Raw genomic sequence first — 23699 nt, forward strand, 5'->3', positions numbered from 1 at the left:
TCGACACTTGACTTTGTTCATAGCATGCCCCTAGTATCCTGATTGGGCTAAATAATCAAGATAAAGCCTCTGACAGAGAAAGGGGGAAAAAAAAAGATAAAGCCTCAATTCCCCTTGCAGATATTTATGTAGTGGTAGGTACATGATACTGTTCTGTTCAATGAGATTTAAGGGAGAAACTGGGAGGGGGTTTCTGTCTTTTTCCTCATTTCAAAAAAAAGGTATATAAGGCTAGCCCTTTTCTCCCTGTCTTTGGCTGTGGTTGTGTGAACTGTGATTCCCTGAGCTGTGCCAGCTTTCTTGTGACCACGAGGAAACAAATCTAAAGATGCTCTCTGAGAATGGTGGAGTAATAACACAGAAAGCCTAGATCCCTGATTACTTCACTGTGTTTCCTAAATCAACCCTAGAACCACCTGTATCTGGATTTCATGTTTAGTGAGATGCTAAGAGTTCTTATTTTTTAAGGGAGGCACTCTGTTTCCTGTAGGTAAAAGCATTCCAAATCATTCAGGCTTAAAGAACCCTTATTTTGGGCTTCCCTGGTGGCGCAGTGGTTGAGAGTCCGCCTGCCGATGCAGGGGACACGGGTTCGTGCCCCAGTCCGGGAAGATCCCACATGCCGCGGAGCGGCTGGGCCAGTGAGCCATGGCTGCAGAGCCTGTGCTCTGCAACAGCAGAGGCCACAACGGTGGGAGGCCCGTGTACCGCAAAACAACAACAACAACAACAAAAAACCCTTATTTTTAGAATAAAGTTTATGACTATAATTTGCATCTATAAGAACACACCAAGTTATATGTAAGCTTTTCTTTGGGTTAACAGCCAAATTTGTATAAACCAAAAAAATAAGAAAACCTTTTGTTAACAAATTTATTTTGCTTTGGCTCCCTCAAGGCTCAAGAGGTCCAGAGTCTGATTCTGTTCATCTTTGAACTCCCACTGATACTTCTGTGAGGGAAGTGATTTGACCAAAAATGCAATGCAAAGAAGCTTGATTCAAAGCAAACAGTATAGTCACTTACTTCTCACCCTTACTTAGAGATGAATCCTCCTGCCTTAATTCTGTTCCAGGGTCAAAGGAGCAGGGAAGATGTCATAAAGCAAGAACTGGATGCAGGAGACATGGGTTCTATCCCTGGCACTGCAGACTTACAGTGTGCACTTCCTCTCTGGGCCTCAGGTGTACCAGCTGTAGAAGGAGAAGACTGGAGAGAGCATCTATTACCTTGTTACTCAGGGTGTGAGCAGTGGAAGGCTTTGAAACCCAGGGCAGTCATCAGTTAGATTCCCTTAGACTGTAACGTGCTTAATAAATAATATCCTGTAAACTGCCTTCACTGACCAAGCTTACTTTGTTTTGCAAATTGCATACCCTCCAAACTTCATGTAGCTTGGACAATATATATCAAGACTCCTTTAACAGCCCCTTATAGAAAACACCTCTGAGAGTAATGTTTGCTTAAGTTGTTTTTAAGGAACATGGAGCTAGTCTTACCCAGTTCAAACCGGTTGAGACCATAAACCATTCAGCTGGGCCTGCACAAGTGTCTGACGGGCGACTTTTTGACGTCAGAGGCCAAAAACTCCACCCTCAGATCATGCTACTGCCACCATTTGCTAAGCATGTGTCCCATGAAGAAGCATGTAACTCAGATATGCTTGTGCAGATCACTGATTACCTCGCCTTTTTCCTGCCTCCAATCGCCTTCCCCTGGACCTTCGACCACCCTATACTCTCTACCCACAAATATCCCAAGCCTCTTGCCTTTGAGGAGGCAGAACCTGAGACCTATTCTCCTGTCTCCTTGCTTGGCTGCCTTGTGAATAAACTCTTTCTCTGCTGTAAACCTCAGCGTCTCAGCGCTGGTCGGGCAAACAAAACTAGTTCAGTAACAGCTTTGCCAGGAGCTGGTGAGCCATGTAGAAGCTCAGGTCCTGCTCCAGACCTACAGACTCAGAATCTGCCTTTTAGCCCCTTGTACACATGCACATTAACGTTTAAGCAGCACAGTCTAGGGCTCCCCTGGTGGCGCAGTGGTTGAGAGTCCACCTGCCGATGCAGGGGACGCGGGTTCGTGCCCTGGTCGGGGAGGATCCCACATGCAGCGGAGCGGCTGGGCCAGTAAGCCATGGCCACTGAGCCTGCATCTCCGGAGCCTGTGCTCCACAATGGGAGAGACCACGGCAGTGAGAGGCCCGCATACCACAAAAAAAAAGAATCACAGTCTAAAGCTTCTTCCAGCTCTCAGTTGAGTCACCTTCAGATCACCTGATGTGAGTGCCCTCTACTGGCTTTAGGAAACATTTTCTTTAGGAAACACTTCTGTTCCATTTCCCTCTGCTGGTTCTTTAAGGTTTTCAAATGGGACTTGAAGCTCCTAAATAGGGCCATAAGGACTACTAGAGCATATGTATGGGGCTTGAGTCTCCTCTGCAGTTTTGGGAAGCTGATGAATGTCTACTGCCCGAGCAGAGGGGCCCATGCCCTCTCTAGCTCAGATGGCTCTCTGATTCCCAATTACCGAGTAGTCTACCTTCCTGATGTCTCACCCTTGCCACTTCTGCTTTAGCAAAAAGCAGGGAGTGGAGGAAGAGCATCTGAGTGGGCCAGGTGATGGTGGGTCCCTGGCTTAATCACTAGCTATCTCTGAGACCTTCAGAAAATGACTTGCTTGTTCGCCCAGTTTCTTCTGCTGCCAGTTGACTAGTAAGGCATGGAAATGAGAAGAGGAGGACCTCTCAGGACTCTTATGAAAGGTCAGAGATGATAACATATGTGAAAGCTTTTTTTTTTTTTTTTTTTTTTTTTTTTTGCGGTATGCCGGCCTCTCACTGTTGTGGCCTCTCACGTTGCGGAGCACAGGCTCCGGACGCGCAGGCTCAGCGGCCATGGCTCACGGGCCCAGCCGCTCTGCGGCACGTGGGATCTTCCCGGACTGGGGCACGAACCCGTGTCCCCTGCATCAGCAGGCAGACTCTCAATCACTGCGCCACCAGGGAAGCCCTGTGACAGCTCTTTGAAACCCTGAAACATTTCACAAACGTGAAGGTGTATGTGTCCCTGAAGCCGCTAGTGTAACCAGCTGCTCTGGTGCAGACCTGGCCAACTCCAGCCCCGCCTCAGCCTGATACCAACCAGGGTTCTTAGCCTTCCCCAATCGATAGAAATTGACTAGAGGCAAGACAAGAAACTCAGGTAAGGCTTTACTGGGGACCCTGCTGCAGCCGAGGGGAGCGAGAACAAACAACAGTTTCCCTTGATTGCTTGCTCCCTGAGGGGGTCGAGCTTATTCCTTACATGGGGTGAGGGTAGGGGTGTGTCCAGAGGTCAAGCCGAAGGCGTGGCTTAGGTGGTTTGCCCACCCCTTAGGTGGTGTTGGGTGCAGGGGTCATGCTTGGTACCCTGCTTTTGTTCCCCACATCCAGTTTTTGCTATGGGCTCTTCAAAATTGGCAGTTGGGTTTTTTTGGTCTCTTTGTATCTTTTGTCCAGAATTTGCCCCAAATTATCACGCAGTTATTTTTAGTTCCATACAGTTTCTTTGTATTTTGTTGCTTGAGAGGTGTGTCCAGGTGCAAGCACTGCAGAACTGCAGCACTGCAGCAAAGGACCCCAGGTCCCAGCCTGTCTCAAGCCCAGCTCTGCTGTTGTGTGGTCTAATGCTCTAAATTCTCATTATTTCTCTAGATCAGGGATTCTCAGCCTTGGCACTGGTGTTTGGGCCCCTTAGTTCTTTGTTGTAAAGGGCTGTCCTGTGCATTGAAGAATGTTGAGCAGCATCCATGACCTTGACCCACTAGATGCCAGCAGCATCTCCCCCAAACACACACAGTCATGACTATCAAAAATGCCTCCAGGGCTTCCCTGGTGGCACAGTGGTTCAGAGTCCGCCTGCAGATGCAGGGGACACAGGTTCGTGCCCTGGCCTGGGAAGATCCCACATGCCGCGGAGCGGCTGGGCCTGTGAGCCATGGCCGCTGAGCCTGCGCGTCCGGAGCCTGTGCTCCGCAACAGGAGAGGCCCGTGTACCACAAAAAAAAAAAAAAAAAAAAAAGCCTCCAGACACTGCCAAATGTCCCAGGGTGGCGGTGGGAAACGTCACCCCCGATGGATAACTCCTCTAGGTTCAGTTTCCTCAGTCTTTCTAGTCAATGCAAAATATTGTGCAGGGGTTTCTATATTTAAGTTTCTGGGCTACCCAAAGGGAAAGATACAGACACTGTTTCCATTCCCAGAGCACTAGAAGAGAGGAAGCAGGTAGGGCAGATGGGAGGAAGGACGAATATAAGGGAATAGTGGCAAACAAGAGACAATCTAGTCAAGCAAGGGTTTATCGTCTAGTGTTTTGTAGCACTTTTATAATTTAGAGATCACTTGCCTCAGTTCCCAATGACAGGTTGGGCGGCATTCTCGTTACTGACTGAGGAAACCAATGCCCAGAGAGGTTGTCATTTGCTTAACATGCCTGATCCATGAGGGCTGTAAGTGTAGAGACAGTGTACATAGTGAGACATGACTTCACTGAGGGATGAGCCTTGAGCTGGATCGTGGAAGGTGGAAATGTTTGGAAACAGGAGGTGGGGAGTGGGATGCTCCAACATCATTGATTTTCAACTTCCACACACACGATGGATAATATTCACCATAAAGACACATCCAAGAGGCATGCCAGATTTGGATGTAATCCCCACCTCCTATCTTTCCCCCAAGAAGGCAAAGAAAGCACTTCAATAATTTGTAATTATCAGAATTCTTACCAACCACTCAGGGTGTGTGTGTGTGTGTGTTTGCACACATGCTTACTCAGGTATGTGTGTGCACATATTTAATCACTCGGGGTATGTGTGTGCCTGTACACACGCACGTGTTTTGGGGGGATGCTGTGGAATAGGTAAGAAAAAGCAGGTTATTCTCAAATTCCACCCTCTGTCTCTAGTTCCACCTGTTACCTCCTGCTCGAGGAAGCACAGCAGAATATGTGAAGTACTTAGTCATCCTCAACCTTGTGACAACTCACACCTGATCATACCTTGCTGGGGTCACAACATCCGGGCTGAATCTCCTGTTCTATGTGGAGCAGATAGTAGAATCCATGCAGAGGCGATGGTTGAAACAGTACTTCTATGTGCACAACTCTAGGGGGAACCAACGGTTCACGTCCTATTTTATGAAAACAGGGGTTCCCGAAGTTATTCGACACAGCAGCAAAGGTTATAGGAACTGTTGCAGACAATGTCTATTAGGGCATGGGTCCACATCCCAGGCCTTAAAGGCAGGTGGAGGCATTAACATTTAATAGCACACTGGTTACAAGGGTGGGCTCTTCAGTCAGGCGAACTGGGCTTGAGTCCCACTTCTGCTTCTATGTGCCCTTAAACAATGTAACATCTCAATCTTTCAGCTTCCTCATCTCTAAAATGAGTGGTAGTGAGAACTGACTGAAAATGTGTATTGAAGTGTAGAGGGCTTAAGATAGCACCCGACTCAGGGCAAAAAACAAACACCTATAGTTATACTGATAAATTAACATTCCGACTGTACAAAGTCAGTTTTGTGCTTTTAATTACCTTTCCAAATAAAGAACACATTGAACTGTGCCTAAAAGGCCAACAATACCTATTTTTTACTTAAGTATAATTGACACACAATGTTAGTTTCAGGTGTACATCAATGAGTGAATGTCTTTGTACATTACAAAATGGTCATCACAATAAGTGTAGTTACCATGTCACCATACAAAGCTAATTCAATATTATTGACTATCTTCCCCATGGTTAACCTTACAACTGTTTCACTCAGTTTCAAATGATGGTGCACCGTGCATTTTGACAACTATTGTTTGTGGACCTGTTCTGTGGCAGGCACTGCACTGGGTTCTGTATTTTACTTCGTTTGATCGGCAAAGGCCTCAGGCTCCAGGCAGTGTGGCAGACAGCCTGAACTGCAAAGCTCTGATTTAGATGCCACCTTTCTTGGCAGAATTGGTGAATCATTTCTGCTCTGAACCTTCGTTTCATTCACCTCTAAAATCCAGAGGCTAAGGGAATATGAAAAATGAGAACCTGGCAGGTGCAGCTTGGGATGGGAAGGAGTTAGCACTTTTAAGTGCAGTGGGAAGGCAACTTGTACTCTGCAGTTTGAAGCAAGGCTGTTTATGTGATCAGAAGTATGTTATAAAATGATCTCTTGGCTTCTCTCAGGAGAGCATTCCGTAAGAAGGCTGTGTAAAGCTCTCAGTACTGAAAATACTCCTAAATCTTGTATCCCCAGCCCATACCTACTCTCTAAGCCACTGTTCATTTGTCACATCCTCTTGGTGTCAAAAAGGCATATCTGACTCAATATGAGCAAAGCAGATTTTGACTATTCACACAGCCCCCATATCAGAAAATAGTGTCACTGACTACCCACTGGCTCAAATTAAAAATTGATGTGCCATCCTTGTGTCTCCATTTCCTTCACTACCCACATACAGTCCATCACCAACTGCTGCTAGCTCTGCAAATGAGGAGGGTCTCCATTACTTCCACTCTAGTGTAAGCCACACCATCCTCTGCTCTGGACCTCCACAGACCTCCTAACTGGACTTTTGACTCCCAATCCATTGGCCACACGTGACCTTTAAAAATCTAATTACGTCCCTCTTAACACAAAGTGTAAAATTCTTCATCATCTTCCCTTTGCTTTTTGCTGTAAATTTCTTTCCCTACAAGGTCCTGATGGGCTCCTATCTCTCCTCCATTTACCCTTTACTCACCAAGCCCAGTCACACTGATATTTCTTTTCCTTAAACACATTCAGCTCCTTCCAGTCTTGGGGCCTTTGTTTTGCTGCGCCCTCTGCTGGGAACACCTGCCCCCACCAGCTCTTAGTACAGTGGCAACTTCTCATTATGTGGTTCAAAGACAAGACTGCTGTGGCTGACACGGCCTGCCCCTTCTACTTTCTTCAATGCACTTATCATAATAATCTTGTTGTAGCAGGTAGAATCTAAGGTGGGGCCCATGATCCCCAACTGTGGTATGCATTCCCTTGTGTGAGCCCTCCTCTTCGTGTGAGTGGGACCTGACTGCTGCTAGCCCACAGAATGTGGTGAGAGTGATGGGATGTATGTGCTTATGCATACATGATTATGTGTTATAAGAATGTGACGTCCATCTTGCTAAGAGACGTTCTCCCTTGGTGGTTTTGAAGAAGCAAGCTGTCAGGCTGTGAGCTGCCATATGACAGGGACTGAGGGCCTCAGCCCCAAAGCCTACAAAGAAATGGATGTTGCCAATGACCATGTGAGCTTGGATGTGGATCCTTCCGCAGGCGAGCCTCAAAGGAGAAGCAATGTGGCAGCGCTGCTGTTGTAGTCTTGCAAAGGACTCAGCTAAGGCAGGCCTGTACTCCTAACACACCGAAAATGTAGGATGACAAAAGTGCTCTTTGTAAACCGTTATGCAACAATAGATAACTAATACACTTGTTAGCTGACTCCTGCATTGGAAAGTAAACTTCAGGAGGCCAGGGCCCTCTTCATTCTTCTTTTCTGAAGCCTCAGAACCCAGCAGGGTATTTAGCTTAGACAGCTAATAGCAGACACTTGCAGGTCAGAAAGAAACATTCAGTAAATAGTAACTGTTAATATTAATACCCCCATGTATTGGCAGGAAAAGGCAGTTCTTGTTCTCTAATAGAGTTGAAGGCCCCTTTAGTGACAGGTGTGGCTGACTGTCATGGGATACAGAAAAGTTTGAGTACCAAATTAAGGCCTTTATGCCCTCCTGAATCAAAGAGCAAGTATTTGCTTCTGTCTGCCTGGCATACATTTCCTTTCCTTGCAATACTCCTCTGGGATCGTATCGTCCTCCCAGCTCTACATACTCTAGCACTCCCACCTATGCAGAACCAGTGGGGCTGACCCACCCCCTCCCCTGGTTCCAGAATGCACACATGTCCCAGCCCTGACCTGTCAGCATATTCCATCCCCCCTGGCCACAGTGTTTGGTTTGAGGTTGCTCACATGACCCAAGTCTGTCTAATCGGAGCCAAAAATCTAAATGTACTACTGGAAAAGAACAGCTTCCTTGTCCAATAGGGAGTGCTAACTATAAGGCTGATGTAAAATTAGAGCTGCTGGGACCTCCACATGGGGAGGGCCTGCCTAAAACTCAGCTCACACTGAGAAAAGCAGCGCTGAGAGATGAAGGGAGAGAGATGCCTAATGACACCACTTGAGTCCCTGGATCCAGCAGTGCCTAAAGACCTACCTTTTGGCTTTTTAGTTCAGTGAAACGAATCCATCCCCCTCTGCCCCCACTTTTTAAATCCATTTTGAGTTGAGTGTCCATCACTAGCAACTAAAAAAGCCTTATTACCCAGGATCTGCCATGAAATTGACACAGAAGGAAAAAATGGGTTTGATGTCTAGAAAGGGGGTATTTTGAAATAGAGTGAAGAAAAAAAGCTCATCTAAATAAATATTTTTAATAAACTACCACAGGAAATAAACCACTGAAGTAGATATCCCATAGGATTTAAAAAATTTTTGTAGTCTTTTATCATTTTCATGGGAGTTTTTGAAGAAATTGCTTAACAAGACAAGTCCTTAAAACAATAAAAAAGTATCAAGTGCAAATATTTTAAAGAGTAACATCACTTAACAATACTCAACAGTGGAAACCATACCTTTAGACTTAGAAAAAAATGCTCTTGGCCATAAGGTTAAGTTTGGACTCTATTATCTAACTTTGTCTGAGAGGCTATTATTCCCAAAAGTTGTTTGTCTTTCTGATAAAAGGCTAATAAGGCAGAAGAGCTTGTTCTGTTTTGGATTCTTCCCCCCACCTCTTTTTTCAAATGAGTGAAGAAATAAGCAGCTCTCATTTTTAAAAAAAAGGAAGAAAGAAAAAGGAAAAACAACCTGTGGCTGTCCCAAATTGGGGCCTCGGATATAAGATCTGAGCCTTTGGGGTCAAGTCACTGGCCTGTAGAGGCTCAGAACCCTGCCAAGGTCAGGTGTGCATCTCTGGGGAGGAGGAGGTGAGAGGCGCGAGGAGCTGCCACGCCATCGAGATTCTCTGCTGATTCTCCATGTGAGGGCTGGTCAGCTGATGGAACTGACCAAGAGCAACAAGATCCCCAAAACTGTCCACTGCAGGACCCTACAAATAAGTGGAAAAGCTAGAGGACACCTCCAGGAAGAGATTGACTACCCAGTCCCTTCTGAGTCATAATCCCAAGGGGCAAGGATGATCCAACAGCTTCCCAGAGGTGCTTGAAAAAAAGCTTTGGTTCCATTCAGCTGGTCATTCCTGGTAGAGCCCCTTTAAGTGTGTAGACTTCACGGCCAGCTAACAGTCGCCACTGGAGTTGTGTTGTGTCCAAAGTCTGTTTGGCAACAAGAGGAAATGATCAGCTCTAAGGCCTCTTTAAAGAGCAATGCTGAGAGTATACATGGTGGAATGAACGACGTTCTCTGTTGGTTTAGTTTGGGTTTGTGGTTGCTTCTTGCAACCACACCAGATTTTGGGCTACACTGACTTTACAGATGAGGAAACTGGGGGCCCGAGAGGTTAAAATGCCTGAATTAGGGGCAGGGGTTACGATCCTTTTTCCCATTCTAATTTGGATACTGCATTTTCTCCAAATTCTTGTTTGCGTCCTCATGACAATCCAGTGAGAGAGGCAGAGCAAGGCGTAGCCCTATGTTACCAATGAAAGAAAACTGAGAACGGAGATGTTGAACAGCTTGTTCAAGATCACACAGGTAAAAAACGGCATAGCTGGGATGCAAAGTCTAATTAATTGACCATTTCTTTACACCTTTAACAGAAGGGAGATGGAGCAGGGAGAGAAATAGGTCTGTCTTTTTTCATCCCAGTGATGGCAGGTTTCAGAGCTAAGTGAGAGAGGAGGTAGCACTGTTGATATTAACTTAGCTGGCTCTGTGGATTCTCTTTGAATCTCAAGCAGCCTTGCTAATAACACTTATACCCCAAGCGGGGGAGCTATGGCACACACCAGAGCTTGGCTGACCGACACACATTCCCGAGGCCCTTCTCCTTGTGGGTTTATACTCCGTTTCCCAGCCTCCCTTCCAGCTTACGGTGGCTACCTGCCAAAATTCCAGCCAATGAGGTTGGTTGGGATAAGAAGGGGGTAGGTTCTGGGAAAGATTTCATTTACTTGACAAAAAAGGTCAGACTCAATTGGTGAGTGAGGACTCATTTTTTTTTCCTCTCTTCATCCTGCCTTGAATGAAGTTGGTGTAGCCAGCAGCAGCTTTCTTGTGGCCATGAGGTGACAAGTCAGTGTGGTAAGGATGGCAACACAGAACGGCAGAAGGTGCCTGGTACCTTGATGACACTAGAGAGGCTGTGCCAGGACTGGGCTATCTCCAGCTTTCTGTTATGCAATAAAAATAAATCCCGGGCTTCCCTGGTGGCGCAGTGGTTGAGAGTCCGCCTGCCGATGCAGGGGACGTGGGTTCGTGCCCCGGTCCGGGAGGATCCCACATGCCGCGGAGCAGCTGGGCTCGTGAGCCATGGCCACTGAGCCTGCACCTCTGGAGCCTGTGCTCCACAACGGGAGAGGCCACAACGGTGAGAGCTTGCATAACGCAAATAAATAAATAAATAAATAAATAAATAAATAAATAAATAAAACAAATAAATAAATCCCTATTTGTTTAAGCTAGTATCTACTTAGGTTTTTCATTACTTGCCACCAAAGCATTCCTACCTGATAATTTTAAAAAAAAGAGAGAAAGAAACCTTACCTCTTTTTAAGTAGAGATGTGAAGAGGCTAGGCACCTCCTATCTTGGGAGACTGAGTATGATGTGACCAGGGTTAGGGTGTTACTTGTGAAAATCTCCCCAAATAGTAAAGATTAAATTATTGCACTGACATGTATTTACCTGGGAGAAAACCAGTAGTTGACGAGGCTGGAGACTACCATGTAGGACACTATGATTGTCCCTGACATGATGAGTGACACGAAGCCCAAGCCACAGAGGACACAAAGCAGTGAGAGGCTGCCCACAGAGATGACCAGTCCTAGAGGAAAGCATGTCAAAAGAATCATTCATCTAAAACAGACTGAAAACACCAGACCCTGCACCACTGTGTTTAAAACAACAGTTAACTCAGATGTTTTAAGTGAGGAGGTTTTCCACAAAAATCCATACTTCTGGTATCGCTTAAAAAGGAGGCAATCTCAATACCCAAGTGAGCATCACTGCATGGCAACAACTGCTGGCCTTCCAGTCTCCTCCAGGCCCCACTGTTCCCAACTGTATTATTCTTGGACCGCTTTGCTCACTTCTGTTACCTGTCTTGCCCGTGGGTGTTTGAATTTGAAACTCCCTCATTCTCAAGGTCAGGGATGGGCCCCCAATGGAATCCTCTAGAAGGAATTAGCCAAGACAGTAATGGGGGTGGTAAATCACGACCAGTGTTTCAAACTGCCTACCAAATACTATAATTTACACTTACCTACAACCTATGGAAATAAAGGCTATGCAGGCTAAATAAAGTAAAATCTAAACATAACTTTTGATTACATCCTTTACAACCCAGCCTGGCAACTATCACACAGTAACCATAGGTGTGAATGGTCATTTTACCCACCATTAAATAAGTTTTTAATGGGAATATTAATGAATTACCATCTAATAAGTGCAGAGAAAATACATTTTTATAACATGGGGTCTATGGGAGAAAAATAATAAAAGGTACCATGGAAAGAGGATGGATTTTCATAGTTGACACGCCTGAGTTTGATCCTAGTTAAGTCATTTATGGTGAGACTTTGGGCCGCTTGGAGCTTTAGTTTAACTCATCTGTAAAAAGAATATAATAATAACTACCTCTAAGTGTTGACATGACAATTAAGAGACTATCATATATGTGACTCACTGTGGCAGTCTTTGTCTGCCCAGCACACTTTCTCTTGCCTTCCTCATAACAAAATTCCTCTTTCCAATGCAGAACTAATAACATGGCAAATGTTGCATGGCAGACATCCTTTCCCTTGCCTCACGAGTTGTCAAATAGCCCACCCAGTACTCCACAGTGACAGTTTCAGGGATGGACTCTGGAAAGGAAGGAAAGTAGAGAATGTAAACAGACGTGCTGCCTTTTCATAAAGATTTACAAAATCTTAGATCAGTATTTTGGCTAACCACCACCTGTATCAGAATCAGATGCATTAGGGAATCTTGTTGAAAATTTGCATTTCTGGACCCCACTCCAGACCTACTAAATAACCATCTCTGGATGACACATGAAAGTCCACATGTTCAAAAAGCAAGTAAGATTTATGCAGACTCAAGTTGCAGAACCACTGCTCTAAAGTGGAACAGCTTTGCACATGCTGTTCCTCCTATCTAGAAAGCCCTTCCTTGTCTACTCTGGGACAAAGTTGTTATACATCTTTAAAGTGCTCTCTCCTGTAAAACTTTGTATGATACCACAAAAAGGTAGTGGCTCTCTTATTTCTTTCTAAATTTACCTTTGTTTTAATATTGATTCATCTTTCGCCCATCTATCCATCAATATTTACTGAACAACCACTCTGCCATACTGTATTTGGCTCATCCACCTACTGTGCCTGCCTTCTTCTTCAAGTGTAAACTGCCTTGTCCACAATCCCTTTGGTAGGGAAGCAACCCTGGGTGCTCTTAGCTCTGGGAAGCCACAGAATGAGCCAGAGGTGATCACCTGAGCAGATGGCAACCATCTCTTTGTGGACTGTGATCTGATTTGAAAAGGCAAACTGAGCCAATCAGATTTACTTTCTTAGTAATTTTAACTTAGCAACTCAGGGAGAAGCTGACAATTGGCAGTGGGACTTCAGGAGGAAAGGTGGAGAAGGGGGAACCTCAGTACATAGCAAGGCACCTGGCATGCAACATGTGCTCAATAACTATCTGTGGAGTGAATGGCTTCTCTGTTTAATGACAATAGTTAGCATTCATGGAGAAGCTACTCTGTGCCAAGGATTGTGCTAAGTACTTTATGCAACTGTAAGTTTCAATCCTCACAACCCTCTGAGATAGTATTATTATACCCCTATTTTATATATGAGGAATTTGAGGCTCAGAGAGGGTAAATAATGTGTCCAAAATCACACTGGGGGAGGTGGGATTCTAATAGACTCCAGAGCCCATGTTTTAACTACTCTGACAACCTGCCTTGGTCGATGTGATTTTGACAAGAACAGGAACCTTTGACAAGAGTGGCAGATGCCCAATAAATACTGTCATCCCAAGTGAGTCATTTTCCAAGGGGGAGAGTAACTGAGTAGGATACCTTCTAGTAATATGACTCCCACAAATGCAGCCAGGGAGGCAAGCACCACGAGGAGCAGGAAGCAGCCAACAGGAACGGCCGACACAGCAGCAAACACCAGCAAGGTGAGGGTCAGAAAAGGATGCCTGTCCAGGTACTCGCCCACTGGAGACTTCATAAAGGCAACCACCTGTGGGCAAAGGAGACGAGCAGGACTGAATGCCATGTCTGAACCCCAGGTTGATGAATTCACCCGAGCTATAGGAAGTATAAGCCAAGGTCATAAAGTTGGAAGGCCCATAGCTAAGAAGTCAACAATAATAATCCTCCCAAGACATGAGCTGCCCCAGCAACAACTTAAGGCAGCTGTGGACAGGGGGCAAGTTTCAGGGCTCCACACAACCTCAAGTCTTGTGAAAGGAGGAAAGACCCAGGCATGGCTCTGCTGCTTCACACACACCCTCTCAGAAGGCATCCTCAGCATATGTGTGCTCTGATGTAATATACGTACAATTGGCTGCTTACTTCACAGCTGAGGCCACTGAGGCACAGAGAGGTTAAGTCCTAGCTACTTGGCATCACCTGGGAGCTTGTTAGAAATGCAATATCTTGGGCCCTGACCCAGACCTGCCAAATCAGATTCTGTTTTTTAATGAGATCACCAGGTGATTTGTACACACATTAAAGTTTGAGAAACGGTGGGACAAAATGACTCACCTAGAGTCACACGGCTTCCAAGTGGCAAAATCTAGGCATTCAAAGCTAAATCTCTTCACTTCAGATGTCAGATGTTTGCAATGGCTGCCACTTCATTAGGAGAAAATGTTTTTATGTCATCAACCTGGATACCACAGTCAGGCCACAGCCTGATGACTACTGCAAGCTTATGCTGTGTTAATAAGTAGGTTACCTTCCTCCACCAGGCAAAAGGGTTCTGGAGCTGGCTCAGTGAGGGGTTGGGGGGGCTGCTTTAATACAGAGCTGGCCCTAGGCATCCTCACAAGGATGGGCTTCCCCCTCTTCTTAGGGTCCACGCCATCTCTCTCCTCAGTGCTGGCATGCTAGTTCCCGTTCCCTTGAAAGCTTCCATCATTCCAGAACTTTTCCCCATCAAAACTGGTCCTTCCTGTGTCTCATTCCTTAGGGCCATGTAGGCCAGCAGGTGAACTGAAGATGTAATTTAAGCTTCAGTGATGGTGGGTGTCACTAACCAAAACGCACGTTCTCCTAGAAAGAGTTGTTCACCCAAGTGATTCAAATGGAGGAAACTGTGGGCAAGCTGGAAGGCAGGAGGATTTTGGAGCTCAAGTTGATGGTGACAAAGCACAGGACTCACTCTGCTTAACTAGAAAAGGCTGTTCCACAAAGCCACCGTTCTCAGTCCTGGGGCTTCAGCACTGACAAACTTCACTTCCGGGCCCAAAATGGCATAACGCCTACGGGCTACACTGCCTCCAGCTACTCCTTTCTGACAAAAGCTATCTAAGACTTGGCGGTTCAGCTTCTCTCGCCAGAGGTGACTGTGCCAGAAACCACCTCTGAGCTGGAAATACCCAGCTTGGATACTCTAGGATCAGAACCCAGTGAGATCTTCCCGTTAGGGTGGCTGAAGGTGAGAGAGAGGCAGAGGGGCCGCGGGAGTGGGGCTGGATGGTCCTTCAAGCTGTTTCAGGTCTTGACTGCTTTCCAGCTCTAGTCTACGTGTATCCTTAGTAAACCGCCAGGGGTCATCTGACAGACTGAACTGCTCTCTCTGATCCTTAAAATCAAGAGACCCAGTAACCACAGTGGCGGGGGAGCAGATGAGGCTGGAACACCAGAATGCCAGGCTTATGACTTTATACCTAGACTGTCCAGCACAGAAGCCACATGTGGCCACTGAGCACTTGAAATGTGGCTAGCGTGACCGATGAATTGGATGTTTAATCTAATTTAAATTTAGAAACTGATGTTTGATTCAGTCATTGAAAAAATTTTAATTACATTTCAAATAAGGTGGGTATGTTTCAAATAAGTTTTTCAATTATCAATTTTATGAAATCTGAATAGAGACCAAGTATTTCCAATGGAAAATCAGCATGTGAATTGAGATGTGCACTGAGTGTATTAAAAAAAGAATGTAAAATATCTCATCAATGATTTTTTAATATTGATTACATGTTGAAATTATATTGTTTTGGATATACTGGGTTATATAAAATATATTATTAAAGTTAATTTTACATGTTTCTTTTTATGTTTTTTAATATGGCTACTAGAAAACTTAAAACTATATATGTGGTTCACATAATATTTCTGTTGAGAAGCGCTCACTCAAATTTTACCTAGAAAAAAAACAAGAAGCGAACTGTTGGCATTTGAGCAGGACTGTGATGCAATCAAAGGAATAATTTAAAAAAGATGAACCTGGTGGTCCTGTGCAAGAGGCAGTGAGGAAGATTTGCAGGGAAGCCAGCAAGAGATAATCATGGCCAAAACTAGGCTGATGGCAGGGAGGGAAGAGGAGGAGGAGATGCAGTATGAAAGTGGAATGACAAAAGAAAATTCAACAGGACCAGGAGACAGTTTGGCATGGGGATCCAAGAGGAGAAAAGCAGGAAGGAACTACTTGTAGTCCTTAAGAAATCTAATTTTTTCTTAGCCTCTTCTAAATCTGGGCCCTACAAGGAAAAAATAGAAAGTTATTCGGATATGCAGAGAGACCAATTTAAGATGCAGACAATTAAGCCCAGCAATTGTCTTCCCCTAGGGAGGATGGCCCTGCTCAGACCAGTCTGTCTCAGAAGAGGAAGATATGATTCAGTTATGCCTAATAATAATACAGAACATTCATTAAACACTCAAGTGCCAAGCACTATTTTAAGAGCTTTCAATAAACCTCCTTATTTTTTTCTCTCTACAATGCTATGAGGTAGATAACAAGGCAAAATTTAACATTATTTAAATCCGGGAATTAGACCATAGCAATTAACTTTTTATTCTCCCAGGCAACAGAGGGTGACACAATGGAAGGATGGAAAGTGGGAGAGCTTATTATTCAGCAACATTTTCCATCGCCCTCCTGGAAGCAGACACAGGTTATCCAACCTAGATTTTACAGGCATGGTGCGGTGCTAAATAACCCAGGAATGCCAGGCTGGGACAGACTGGCACCATTATGTTCCAGACTCTGTGCTAAGGCCTTCTCAAACGACATCTGAGATCATCCTCACAACAAAGCTATGAGCCTGGCATTGCTTAATTTAGAGAAGATGAGATGGAGAGTCAATGAGCCCAAGCAACTTGCCCAAGGTCAAACACAGGTGATTTATTTTAAAATGCACACATGAGTATGGGAGGTTCCAAAATAGGGACAACATGGCCAGTGTTTAAGGACATGAAGGCTCCATCTGGAACTATTCAGAAGAGAGGCTAATTCCCTGGTGTTAGAATGCAAAAGATCATCAGTATCTACTGTCTTTGCTACCAGAGGGGTGGAGGGCAGAGGAGTCAGCATTATTTAAAACCACTGGTAATGACAAGTCCAAGGTGCTGCGTGACAACTTCTCCCAGATTTTGGTCCTTGTGATTCAGGATTAGAATACAGGTGCCAAGGAGGTAATTCAAAAACATCCTTTGTGGAAGGAAAGGGCCAGCATGAGAGCAAAACTATTTTGTCCTAGGTAATCCACACAAGGAGATACCATTGGGAGGGCACCTGCCCAGCCCATGCTCCATCTCTCTTACCTCCTCTGTGAAAACTGCCCCCTCTCACAGCAGGGGTAGGCCCCTGAAGCCATGTTTTTTTTGTTGTTTTTGTTGTTTTTTTTTTGCGGTACGCGGGCCTCTTACTGTTGTGGCCTCTCCCGTTGCGGAGCACAAGCTCCGGACGCGCAGGCTCAGCGGCCATGGCTCACGGGTCTAGCCGCTCCGTGGCATGTGGGATCTTCCCAGACCGGGGCACGAACCCGTGTCCCCTGCATCGGCAGGCGGACTCTCAACCACTGCGCCACCAGGGAAGCCCCTGAAGCCATGTTTATACCAGTGGAATGGAAAGCCCCAGCCCAACTGCCACCTCCCTGGCCATAGGTGACTTGGTCAAGCAGAGTCTTGCTCCTAGGAATCAAGCACTCCCAAGACCAGGTCCCATAGAGGATTTCAGCTGGGAGCTGGAGGAGACAAGGGGAGTTGAAGGTACCATCCTGGGCGATCATGTCTGCCCATGTGAATGGAAGAGCAAAGGAAGCCAGGCTGCAAAGAGAGGAGAATGAAGCTGATATACAAAGAAGAGTTACGATGAGGAACAATATGTCTCAAGAGAGGGCACTGAGGGCTTCCCTGGTGGCGCAGTGGTTGAGAGTCCGCCTGCTGATGCAGGGGACACGGGTTCGTGTCCCTGTCCGGGAGGATCCCACATGCCGCGGAGCAGCTAGGCCCGTGAGCCACAGCCGCTGGGTCTGCGTGTCCGGAGCCTGTGCTCCGCAACGGCAGAGGCCACAACAGTGAGAGGCCCGCGTACCGCAAAAAAAAAAAAAAAAAAAAAAAGAAGAAAAGAGAGGCCACTGAGAGTTATCTCTGACCCCAGTGACCTGCCAGACCCTGGTTCTAACCCCTCCTGAGGCTCCGCCCTGTTTACTTCCTGCCTTGGCTTCTATGATAGCCTTACATTTCCCAAAAGCCCTGGCAGATCTCACTGTCTGTTTGTTTGTTTAAGCTATTTGGGACAGGTTTCTGACTCTGTCAGTCTAAAAGTAAGACAATTAAGACTTGACATTCCAGAGGTTTCCTAGAAGAGATGACGGAGTTGTTTCACAAACACTCCATCTGGAAGCCATCTATTCTTATCTGGAACTCAAAGGGTTTATTAACTCTGAGAAAAGATTATAAATTACTTGGGGGAAAGAAATCATCTAAATATCACAGAAGCAAGGGGATGACTATGTAAATTATGGTATGTCAATCTAAGGGAAGGTTCTACCACCAAGAAAAGCAATTGTTCAGAAGACCTATGCTTTAATATGGAAAAATACCAATATACAATATCAAGCAAAAAAAAAATATAGAACTACATCTGCCACAATTAAAACCACTAGATCTAAAAATTACATACTAAAGCGTCCTAATAATAATAACAACAACAACAGTAATGATAATACCACCACTGGATTTGTTAGTGATGGGTTTACAGGTGACTTCCTTTCCTTTACTGACAATATTACTCTATTGAGTAAACACAATTAATATAATTAATTCAATTAATATAATTTAAAAATTTAAAAGAAACGACCTCAGGACTATCTGAAGAACATCAGGGCTTAGCCAACTGATGATCTGTCCCATCATTCTGGGAGTCAACTGCCCTGGAAGTTATCTGGTCCAAATCTATTCCAATGACCATGGCTGAGGATCTAAGGTGAAAAAATAAAGAAATGTCAAGAAGTCAGAGTTCACATGTTTTGAAATGCCTACCTTAGAAGGTAGACACGAATATTAACTAAGTTAAGATATGCCAAGTGCGTAGCACAGTGCTTTGCATATAATGAGTGCTCAACGAAGGTTAATTAATGTACAGTCAGTTCCTATTATTTGCAGATTCCATATTTGTGAATTTGCCTACCCACTAAAATTGATCTGTAACCCCAGAATCAACACTTTGAGTTGCTTTCATGGACGTGCACACGGCAGTGAAAAACGTGAGCCACCTGACACACATGTTCCCAGCTGAGGCCAAACTAGGCAACACTCTGCCTTCTTGTTTCAGCTCTTTATACAACTGTCCCTTTCACGGTTTATTTAGTGCCATCTTTTTCTGCATTTTTATGTTTTCTGTTGATGATTTTGACATTTAAAATGTGTAGCAGTACTGTCTAGTGTTCCTAAGTATAAGAAGGCTGTGGGCCTCCCTGGTGGCGCAGTGGTTGAGAGTCCGCCTGCCGATGCAGGGGATACGGGTTCGTGCCCCGGTCCGGGAGGATCCCATATGCCGCGGAGCGGCTGGGCCCGTGAGCCATGGCCGCTGAGCCTGCGCATCCGGAGCCTGTGCTCCGCAACGGGAGAGGCCACAACAGTGAGAGGCCCGCGTACCACAAAAAAAAAAAAAAAAAAAAAGAAGGCTGTGACGTGCCTTATAGAGAAAATACCGTACGTGTATTAGATAAACTTCATTCAGGCAGGAGTTATAGCTGCCTGTATAGTACAGGCTGTTGGCCTGGAGTTCAATGTTAATGAATCAATAATATCTACAGAATAAAGGTGACTTTAAGACATACAAAACAGGTTATGGTTTGATTGGTTGATGAAAATGTTGCCACCAGAAGTTTGCCAGAACCTAATCCTGTACTACCCGTTTGAGCAATTGTTCAGTATGTGCTAATTCAGTGTTTGAGGTGGCTCAACAGAACAGAACTAACACAAATTATATAACGAGAATCAACTGAACGTGTAGATGAGTATGAGGACCTTTCTCACGGAGCTAATTTTTAGTAACAAGAGTCTCAGCCTGCTGGCTAGAAAGCTGCTTGTCCAACCTAAAAATATCTTGCTAAATCCACAAAGAGTGCCAGAGGCATTTGGGGATGAGTTCAGAAAAGATCTCTATAGAGTACATTGCCCTAGACTGCAAAGGTCTGGCTCCTCAAATAGATACTAGTGGTGTCCAATACGAAAAACAGATCACCAACCAGTTCACTTTCTTACATATACATATGTATTTTATGGGTATATTGCATAGAACAAAAGTCTAGAAGAACATACAACAAAATGTTAATAATATTATCTCTGAGAGCTGTTATTTTTTTCCCTGAAAAAATGCTGAAAGGCACATAGAAGAAAGCAATAAAGATAAAAATTCAAGAAAGCAGAATATACTATCTCAAGTCCCATTGGCATTGAATGGCTATTGAGCACTTGTAAAATGGCTAGTTCAAATGGAAATGTGCTGTTAAGTGTAAAATACAGACTGGATTTCAAAGACTTAGTACAAAAAAGAATGTAAAACATCTCAATAATTTTTTCATTAATATTTTTTATAATGATTACATGTTGAAATATGTTTTATATTTGTTCAATAAAATACACTATTGAAATTAATTTCACCTGCTTCTTTTTACTTTTTAAATGCGGCTACTAGATAATTTTAAATTACTTCTGTGGCTTATGTCGTATTTCTATTGAACACTGGATTTCTAGTGGAACACTGGGCTCAAAGTAGACGTTAGCCTCTCATTTTCAGGGTAACAGGTCAAAATTAACAGCAAAACAAAAAAAAGGATGTTATCTGTGGCACAGACTAAGAGTTGCCTCTATTTCCAGCTAAAGAATTCATTTGCTACAAGGGCTGATCATAAGACTAAATTTTGGTCTATGAGATGCAACTGGAAGCTTTGTGTGTGTATGACTTCCAGGAAGTATCCTTAAATTGGAGGTGGTATGCAAGTCTTTCTCTCCCCACATCTTATTGCCTAGAATATGGATACAATGGCTGATACTCTAGCAGTCATCTTGGACAGTGAGTTTGAAGGTCACAACTCAGACATGACAAGGTGGTGAGTTAGAGAGATTCCTGACCTACCTCCAAATTTCTTCTACTTGAGAGAGAAATAACTTTCCATGGTGTTTAAGCTAGTATTATTTTGGGATCTTCCATTATATGCTCTGATTGGAAACTGACCTTTGAGTTACTCTGGACAGACGCTATCAGCAAAGACACCCTCCTCTGCAGCTCCTGCAAGTCCTTTGAAGTACTCGGGGGCTCTTCTTTCACCATCCTGAAACCCAGTTCAGGTCTCTTTAGGGATGAATTCTACCAGTAAGCTCTTCAGTGCAGGGCACAGTCAAATCTCACATGTCACCTTGTCTCTTGCTGTCACTGGAGGAAATGAAAAGTATCTTAAACCATTAGTGGTCTTCACCCAACTGACGCAACAAGAGATTCAACTATCCCCACACGCTGATGGTGGGCATGCAGATGGAGGGTAACTTGGCAATATCTATCAAAATTTCAAATTGCACATACCTTGATCCAACAATTTACTTTCCAGGAACTTGAAGGAAATAATCAGTTATATCAAAACATGCCAAAAGGATGTGCAGTGTACCCCTGTTCCTAATACATAATAAATAGTAAAACAGTGGAAAGAAGCTAACTGTCTACTAATAGGAAATAGGTTAAATAATGATAAATTCATAGAATGGAGTATTGTATAGCCATTAAAATGATATTGATATTTATTTAGTGAAATAAAAATACATCTATGATGTGAAAAAATTATAGAATACTATATATTGTTACATATTTTATGCATATATCCATAATATAAAATACATATATGTAGTTATGTATTCTATGTATATATCCATAGTAAAATAAAAGATCTAGATGGACATATAACAAAATGTTAATGGTATTGTCTCTGAGAGCTTATGTTTTTTTAGCCTGACAAAATTGTGAAAAGAATGTGGAAGAAAGTAAGAAAGCTGAATACACTATTTCAAGTCCTATTGTCTTTTTTCTTTTTTGGCCAGAAAACCTTTTTCAAACAAGTGGCAGTGGCCAATACACTAAACAGGTTGGCTCCCAATTACATTGTGCCATAAATTATTCTCTATTTACTTGTAAGTCTCAGCTCCATAACAAGAGAGGCACCTGAGGGACAGACTTTGCCACAATTATACCCTGTGACTCAACAGCCTGGAATATCCAGGACTGTCCCAATCTCACATAATTATTTATTTTTAATAAAAGCTTTTTGTTAAGTTAGATATCTATCTTTTAAACCCTTTTTTATTTTCATATAAACTAATATATTGTTATTTTATATTTTCCAGAACAACACTGTAGGGCTGGACACAGATATCTTTTCCATTTCTCCCTTACAACTGATCTCCTGACCTATAGCACAAACGCCTAAAAGATTGTCACAGTGGACAAAATTAACTGAGAGAGGCTCACATTTATTTACCATACTGAACGTCCCCCATGCTAATTATGTGAGATAGGAAGAGGTATCTCCTAATATCTATAGGGTCTAGCACCAAATTAAAGCACATTTTAATCTCCCCAGCTAGAGATTCTATGCTACAATCCCTTTTGTGAAACAGGAATCCCCTGAACAGGGCAGGACTAAACTCCCATTCCCATACTGTCTCTGAAGCTACAGCTGACACAGATTTGAATTTGCGATGTTCCCAGCACTCAATTCCCCTAATCTCCAATCTGCAAGGGTCAGAAACAAGTCCAGCTCCCCTACTGGTCTCCCAGGTCCTTGGAAACCCAAGCGCCAGCCGGGCACCCAAGCGCACTGAGAGGTCTCGGGAGGAGGGAAGACGGCAACCCCTTAACCCGACGCAGCGCACAGTTTCCCGCCTTCTGCCTTCTCCGCGCCTTCCGGGCTGAGCCAGGAGAACACGAGCCAACCCGCCCTTCCCCTTCCACGCCCCCCCCCTCCAAAAGCCCCCGGCTCTTCCACTATTGCCCCTCCCGGGACAAAAGGAAACCCTGAGCATTCCAGCCGGGCGGGGGAGGGGTCGCATCTCTGGCTTGAGGCCGGGAACCGCCGGGCGCCTCGGGCCTATCCAGACCTCCCCCTCCCCATCTGGTTCCAGTCTCTCAGCCTTCTTAGACGCGAGAGGGGACAGGCGGCCAGTTTCTTGGGATCCAAGGAGAGGGGAAAAGGGGGGTGATGCAGGTACAGAGGGGGCTCTGCGCCTGAGGGGGCGCCGAGGCTGAGAAATGGGAGCTCGGGGGCGGGGAGTCGAATACCACCTGTGGTACTTGGAATTCCCCTCTCTGCCGTGAGGGGGGAGGGGCCCTCCATAGAAAAGAGGAACCCGGGAGGGAGGAGGGCACCCATTTTCATTAATCCTAAAGAGGGAGTTCGGAGTCTTCCCAACCAGGTTTCCCAAGAAGGGGAAGGGTCCGGGGTGGGATGGGGATGGCAACCCTTTTACCAAATGTAGTAGTAGGTGTAAGGGGGTGTGTGTGTGTGTATGGGGGTCTCGCAGGGGCTCGGAGGGATGAGAGTCCCATTACCAAACGTCGTGCTGAAGGCTTCGGGCGTGGGACACCGACTATCCTCTCAACCGACCCCTGCCCTCCTCCAAAATTTGTCTCGCCCGGCGAGGAGGGTGTCTAGCCAGCTGGGTCCCCTGCGCCCAAGCTGCCAGCTCTCACCTGGTCCCGGCGACCGCGCTGCGTGTGCGAGCAGCTGGAGGAGACACGCCCAAGCGGCGGCTCTGAAGCGGGAGCCTGCGCGTTCACTCCACCCCCGCCAGCAGTATTCCTCCGCCGCGCGGCCCCGCGCCGTCCCTCCTCTCCCCTCCTCTCCCCTCCCCTCCCCTCCCCTCCGCTTGGCTCTCCCCGCCTGCAGCTCTTGCAGAGGACGCTGTCTCCCTCAGCTTTTTGGAGCCTCCCGGACAAGCCACGAGTGAGGAGCACGTG

General features: G+C 45.1%; 1 protein-coding gene across 6 annotated transcripts; it reads right to left on the reverse strand.

The window, feature by feature from the left end:
• Positions 1-1135: 1135 nt before the first annotated feature.
• LDAF1 (lipid droplet assembly factor 1) lies at positions 1136-23521 on the reverse strand. Of its 6 annotated transcripts, none has more exons than XR_009530119.1 (6): positions 23433-23521; positions 20931-21128; positions 13304-13472; positions 10909-11047; positions 5033-5163; positions 1136-1192 (listed from the first exon to the last, which is right to left on the reverse strand). XR_009530119.1 is itself a non-coding variant. In XM_060078067.1 (5 exons), exons 2-5 carry the CDS (start codon positions 21024-21026, stop codon positions 9342-9344), a joined length of 441 nt encoding a protein of 146 aa, XP_059934050.1. In that variant the 5' UTR covers positions 21027-21128; positions 23433-23521; the 3' UTR covers positions 8547-9341. The 6 variants fall into 6 exon arrangements, 2 of the variants coding, with proteins under 2 accessions (XP_059934050.1, XP_059934051.1); XR_009530121.1 differs by lacking the exons at positions 1136-1192; positions 5033-5163 and adding exons at positions 11729-11832; positions 11909-12086 and having other exon boundaries at positions 10966-11047; XM_060078067.1 differs by lacking the exons at positions 1136-1192; positions 5033-5163 and adding an exon at positions 8547-9378.
• Positions 23522-23699: the final 178 nt, after the last annotated feature.

The sequence above is a fragment of the Mesoplodon densirostris genome, chromosome 16 (assembly GCF_025265405.1).
Source record: "Mesoplodon densirostris isolate mMesDen1 chromosome 16, mMesDen1 primary haplotype, whole genome shotgun sequence".
Classification (NCBI taxonomy): domain Eukaryota; kingdom Metazoa; phylum Chordata; class Mammalia; order Artiodactyla; family Ziphiidae; genus Mesoplodon; species Mesoplodon densirostris.